Source organism: Ammospiza caudacuta, chromosome 3, assembly GCF_027887145.1.
Source record: "Ammospiza caudacuta isolate bAmmCau1 chromosome 3, bAmmCau1.pri, whole genome shotgun sequence".
Lineage (NCBI taxonomy): Eukaryota > Metazoa > Chordata > Aves > Passeriformes > Passerellidae > Ammospiza > Ammospiza caudacuta.
Genome location: NC_080595.1, coordinates 37198953 through 37205733, shown reverse-complemented (window position 1 = coordinate 37205733; position 6781 = coordinate 37198953). Strand labels below are relative to the sequence as shown.

The 6781-nt window shown below is 39.6% G+C and overlaps 1 protein-coding gene across 1 annotated transcript in view; it reads right to left on the bottom strand.

Moving 5' to 3' along the window:
- Nucleotides 1–309: 309 nt before the first annotated feature.
- CNST (consortin, connexin sorting protein) overlaps nt 310–6781 on the bottom strand; it is a 48767-nt gene continuing 42295 nt past the window's right edge. Inside the window, exons 11-12 of the mRNA XM_058801655.1 lie at nt 6271–6406; nt 310–4593 (exon numbers count right to left, since the gene is read on the bottom strand). Coding sequence (XP_058657638.1) covers nt 4388–4593; nt 6271–6406 — 342 coding nt within the window. The 3' untranslated portion in view covers nt 310–4387. The remainder of the gene's footprint in view (nt 4594–6270; nt 6407–6781) is intronic.

The following is a 6781-nucleotide window of genomic DNA, read 5'->3' as shown; positions in this document are numbered from 1 at the left end:
CATCTGTCAATTTGCTTTCACAATGATACAGTAAGGCAACATTTTAGTACCTGAATCCCACCTGTCTGGCAGCACCAGGCTCTGTGGGGAAACTGGGTTTTTGTTAAACTATTGAAACAAAGGCAACCAGGAAAACTACACCAAACCTTACACATTTTATCCTCACTTTCCATTCTGATTTGGGTTTAGTAATGAAATTCATATTGGAGGTACTGTTCATTTACTTGAATTTCACAGAAAATCTCAGTCTTTTCAGACATTTAGAAATCACAGTATCCAAAAAGGTTAATGTATTTTCTTTGGGACAGTTTTTATTTTTTTTTTTTTTTTGCTACAGTATGTAAATTACAAGCTTGGGTGACTTTCAAAGACAGTTATTTACTCCTTTTGCTAAAGGAAGCTTAAGATAAATTTGTTACAAATAACTTTGATTCCCCTCAGATGTTCTTGGTTTTACATTACAGTACAAAGTAGGCAAACATGTTTCCTCAGGAGGGTCATCCCTTCAGGTTATTGAGTGGAACAGCACCCAATCACACAGGAATCTGGACTTCCAATGTACTCTGTTTACTTGATAGTTCAAACTTGCCCTTTACTACCAAGAACCCCTAAACCAGAGTTTCCCTTTTTGTTACAAAACTTCCTCTACTGCTTGTCACCAGGGCTACTATGCATTTTCCAGGTATGAAACCAAGGATAATGGAAAAAAAATTAACATACAGCCCGAGTCTAGATCACAAACTTCTGCTGGCATACCTGAGTTGTGGAATGTTTGCTTCCTTATGCTGTCTTGAGAAGAAGCCTGTAGTCTAGTGTGGCTACACTGCAGCACAGTGCCTTTCTTGGTCTAGTCTGGGCTGTTGGGGGTGAGGGTGTTAATTATGTGGTCAGACCTTTTGTCAGCATAATGCTGAATCTACATAAAAAGCCTTGTTGGATTTTTCTTTATCACAAGAATCTCTTTGACATAATTATGCTCAAAGAATAAACAGGAAGGTGGGGGTTTCTAGCAGAGTGCTGCAGATGATTAAGTGGCACAACTTCTCTGAAGGTACACTAGCAGCCTGAAAATCAGCCTTATTTTATGGAAAGTTTTTTAAGCTGCTGTCAAGTATGGAACCATTTCCTGAATGTTTCTACTAATTACAAATGTTTCCAACTCAGCACAGTATGGTCCCTCTATTTCCAAGCAGAACAGCCATAAAGACAGTGGCAGGGAAGGAAACAATGAATAAAAAGTTATATACAAAAGGCTTTAAAATGCACCAAGTGTGTGTGTAGGGGAAACCTTTTCCCACTTGCTTTCTTCCTCCTGAAACAATCTTAGCTGTTGCTTGGTATTATTTTACCTCAAGCACTCAGATGAGTAATAACTGTTCCAATCCACTATTTCTTTTTGCTTTGATTTACCTGTTTGTAAGGTCCTAAGCCCTCAGGTCACCCAGCTGGAAGCAATGTCACCAGTATTCCACACAGGAGGGCCAACACCAGGCCTGCCTGCACACTCTTTGGAGCTCCAGTGCAAAGCAAATTTTGTTCTGTTGATAGCTGCAGGTTTGGTAATTCTACAGACCATCTGCACTGACAGAATTGTCACACAAAGCAAGAATTTGCACCATCAGCTTTTCCTAAAGGAATGCCAACAGAAATTGGATCCAGATGTGAACCCTTGGTTGCCACTGAGGAGTGAGCAGCTCAGCTCAGCTCAGGAGCCGGACAGCCTGTGCTCATGTGCCTGTTCTACTCCCCCAGATCCTGGGGGCCTTGGCAGGGCTGCTGCCCTGGCACAGCTGGGGGAGGCTCAAGAGATGCCCAGGCCCCAAGGGAAGGGGGTCTGGGTCACACAGAATTCTGGCTGCTCACTTGTCAGGGGGCACACGTTGGTGATGTGCTGCACAACCTCCTCTTCATCTCGTAGGCAGTTCTGCTGATACTCCTGAGTCTTTGCACCAGGAACACAGCACAGAGAGAAAACACCAGGATTTGGATCACTGATTTGAAACTGAAATAGTTAGTAAAAATTGCTTTGATTTTAAATAGCTTTCTAGTTTTAAATAAAATAATTGCTTTAAAATAGTTTTAATTAAATGAACCTAAAAGTTGTGGATCTTTGACATCCATGTCTGATATACTTTTAAATAAATAGATCTATAAATACCTCTTGATTTTTTTGGTGATGAAGTGCACAAAAAGTTAAAAATATTTTTTTTAAGCTGAAATGAACAGTTGTCTCTTTAGGAATAAACTTAATATCCAGAAACACTCAATGCAAAGTTACAGAGACTCAAAATATATTCTAACTACACAGTCACTATAAATACATACTTTAACTGAAAGCATGCTTTTTAATTATTCTGTGAGTAAATTGCCAAAATAGAAAATTAAGGTTCTCTTTAAAAGAAAAACTAAATAAATAAACAAACAAACCCAGAATTCAAATAATAAACTGAACCAGCCAGTAACACTTTAAAACACAGAAGTGTCTTTCCCTTTCTCCTTTAGAGTAGCCCATCGTGATACTCTTGAGGACAACAAACAAACAACCCCCAAACTACCATTCTCAAGTTTCTTTCTAAAAGCAAAAGTTTTCATTAATTTGGGCATTTGAAATTTGCTAGTTTAGTATAAAGCTGCACATGAGGCTCCCTAGGGTATAAATAAACCAAGCCTCCACAGTGAAAACCAAAAGAGAAATCATACATGCAGTTTATTCTAGAAAAAAACATGATTTTAACTTTCACTTTAAAAACCCGTTAAGTGTAACAGTGCATTAGGAACAACCAAGCTCACTAGAGGGACAATTTGCTTGCAAATGTCAGAAAGCATGATCTTTAATGTTATAATTCTGAGCAGTATCTCAAAGATTTCACTTCATAGCATTTTACAAAATAATGTCCTAAACCTGAACACGCTGCATCATACAAGGTTAGTAAGCAGGAAATCACAGAGTGGAGTGAAGTGGGACCCTCAAAAATGCAGTTTCCTGAGGTGTAAAGGAATCCTTTCACACTCACCCTGTCAGCAGGGCTGCACACTGGGCTCTGGGCAAGAACAGCTGCCAGCCCTCGAGCAGAGCCTGCCCCAGAGGCCTCTGTATCCAACTCTCACCTTCGCTGCCCTGCCAGTGCTTCTCTCACACCGCACAGGGAGGGCTGAGCACCAAGTGATAGAAATACCCATTTCAAATTACTCTTTGCACTCATCTAAATTTGTTTGTAAAGCTGAGAAAGAACAGATTTTACAATCCAGGTCTCAGAACTGCAGGGCAAATAGATGCAAATGTGCTTTATCAGCTGGAACAAGGGCCCTGGAACACTGACAGGCTGTGGATCTGCAGCAAACCTCTGAACCTCTTCTGCTGGATCAGTCCCCTTTCACATAACCCAGAGGCTGCAGCCACACAGTTCTGTGAGCTGTGCACTCATTTGGGATGAATCAGACATGAGCCCTAATTCCAATAAATATTCATAGACAAAGGCAAGGATCATTATTCCCCATTTATGGAGGAGAAACTGAGGCACAAAGTGATTACTCCAAGTCAGTGATGTAGCTGGAGGAAAACCCAGTTAGCCCCACACCTGCCACCAGGTGCTTTAAAATGAGCAAAGCCACTTGATTACTTAATATGAATAATTTAGTAAACATCTTTTGTTTTTGTGTTTTGTGAGACCAGTGATTTCTTTTTTAACCTTCCATTTCTAAAACAACCCACATGATACTGAGAGTAAAGGTCCAAGAAATTTAGTGAAATCTGCCAGCAGATTTATCCCATTCATGATTTTCACTGCAAGCTGTAAGATACAGGGTCAGCCTGGTAATTACCGAATGAGGGCTCTGTGAATGCCACTGCACTCTTCTCACTCCACCCAAATAATTACATGGCTCACCAGGAGAAATAAAATGGATAAAAACATTAAGACTTAGAAAAAAAAATAATGTTTCCATAAAACAGAGACTTATTGCATGATAGCTGGAGGCAACACCTTTGCACAAACAGCTGTAAATTAAAGCTGTCCTTTTACTAAGCTTCCAGAGATTGCTTACACAATGTGTGGCAATGGGAGAGAATACAGAAGACAGTTAATTTTCTTCCTTCTTCTTCACTTGCTCAAGTGGATGAAAAGCTACTTGCCTACTTTCAAAAGGATGAAGAAAATGACTTTTTATGCTCCCATACCACGCTGCTACAGTTGTGAACAGATGTGAACATTGTGCCACCTGATTGCTAAACTAAAATTTTCTTGATTTCTAAGTAAATGTGAAAGTATATCATCAAATACACATCACCTGCAGGTGGCAAGTGTTAAAGAACTTGAAATCACAATTTTGTTCTACTCTCTCCAGTAACCACAGGTGAGCTCTGAGCGTGCTGTGTCCATCCCTTCAGCTATGACAAGGCTATCCAGTGTTTTAGCTCTTCCACACGCTGCAGTATCTGTGTATAATAGAAATCCATGTTGGCTGCAAACTCAGTACACACAGGGGATTCCATGTCACCAAAGGTGCAGTACAGTGCAGTTCCTCCAATGCTAAGGAAAACAGTTGCTATGCACAGCAGGACCAGCAAAATACAGGAGCCACCAGACACTTCATCTGCAAATAAGAGAAGAAAAGGTGAAAAAAGATGCTACACAAAGCAGTACAAATGCATGTGAGAAAACTTGAGACAGGTTTTTATCATGAATGGGTCAGGAGGTAAACACATTTAATAATGCTCACCATGTCAAAGTGACCACAATAGACATGGGGAATTATATGTTTCTCAGTCTCTTCAGAAACCTAAATAATTCTCTTGCTTCATTTCTGCAGTCTGTGTGCCTGTCCCTGCTGGGATCCCTGGTGGAGCCATTCCATGCTGAAGCACAATAAGCTCACCAGGGAGAAGGCCCCACAGCCAAAGGCATCCCCCATGGAACAGCTCAAATGGAACCAAGGCTTTGAAAGGAAACCCAATGGAAACACTCTTGTTTCATTTCTGGTGACACTGACTGCACTACAATGAACTGCTTGTGATTACTCTCACATTTTGACTGCAGACACAAAACCTTCAGTGTAGGTTAATGTGAGGGTTTTTTTTTTAATTTTACATCTCAGTTATTTTCTGCTAATTCTTTGCATGATTGTTTATTCCAGAGTAGGAGCAATGCAGAAGTTGAAGAGGTGCTGCTACATCCCCACAACCTCACTTGTCCTTGCTAATCTGTACATATGAACAACATCTGTGCCTTCTGTCAGACTGACAGGGCTCTAAGGAAATTTCTGTGCTCCCTGCAGCTCTACACAGGGAGAAGAAATGGGATAAAAAGAAACATTCAATTTTTTTTTTTTTTTGGTGTGTGTTTGAAATCAAACTTGAAGTAATAATAACAATATAAAACAATTTTCCTTTTGAATCACTAAATCCTGGGGGAAAATCAAAGAAATAACTCTAACTGGAATTTTAAATAAAACATAAATACTTTTAAAATAATTTCAAGAAAAAGATGGGATAAGGTCTCTTCAGGCTGTGAATGTTTGAGACATGCTAACACACTTTTAAGAACTAATTTATACCATTTAGTGACTGGCATACACAGTAGATAGAAGTTTCTATATCATTAGCAATCAAAAGTAATTTTCTTAGTATCTTTTCAGTTTTAATAACAGAGACCCTAAACTAAAAAAAAAAAAAAAAAAAAAAGCATAAAAGCATAACATGAGAAACATACTAACATACTGTGTTTCTCATGAGGCTATTTAGCCCATCAAAAGGTGTCACGCCAGATTTAATGACAGCCAGCAAATATGTATGGATGTTAAATTATAAAGCAAGGTTAAAATGTGACACCCTCCAATTGCATGGAAACCACTACAAAGGGTTGGAAATGTGCCCATGGACAAGGCACAACAGACTTGTTTCTCTTGCATCCCTCTACCTACACAGTAAATGGATTTAGGGAGAAAGCTTACACCTCCCACCTCTAAGCAATGAACATTAATGAAAGGACTTCAATTATTTGTCACTTGTAAATCATTCAGCCAGAGGAAAAAAACAGTGACTTAATTCTCAACCAAGCTTTAAATCAGAAGTGTGCTCGCTGTATCCTTCTGTAGTCTTGTTACCCAAACCTGGTACAGATTAACAATCTTTGATCATTCACCTTTACTTACTAAGTTTTAAAAAAACAAGACAGTATATTGAATAAATGCCTGCTTTGTGGCTGTGAACAAAAAGACTGACAACATTTGCACCCCAAGAGCACAACTCATGAATTAACAAATTTAAACTACCTTGATCCAATGTGTCTTCCATTTCTTGGAATCTCACTCTTCTCTTTGTTTGCCTTTGCTGGACTTGAGCAATTGTTTTTCCATCTCTGTCATCTCTCTTCTTTAGTATAGACACCAATCCTTCCACTGGGGTAATCTATCAGGAAAGTCAGTGAGTAGCACAAGAGATGTTAAATAGAACTCATGCTTTGATTTCTCACAATGACTCAGGGAGGAACCAAGCTAAACAGTTAATAAATGGTTTCCAGTCTACTTTTCTTAAACATTGCAGCACTTGTGAAACCTCCTTCTTGGAGACATCAAGTCCTGAACAGACAGGACAGCTGCAGTATCATTCTGCTGCTGACTGACACTGCTTGCCTTTAGTTGCTATACAAGTGAAATGCAAACACATTTTCTGCTTGGATGTACTTTGTGTTCCTTTGTAAGCTCGCATGGGCAGGGACAGTGGTGAGGCGGATTTGTGACAAAATCACTGTCATCAGAGGGCAGGAAGAAGTCAACGACACAC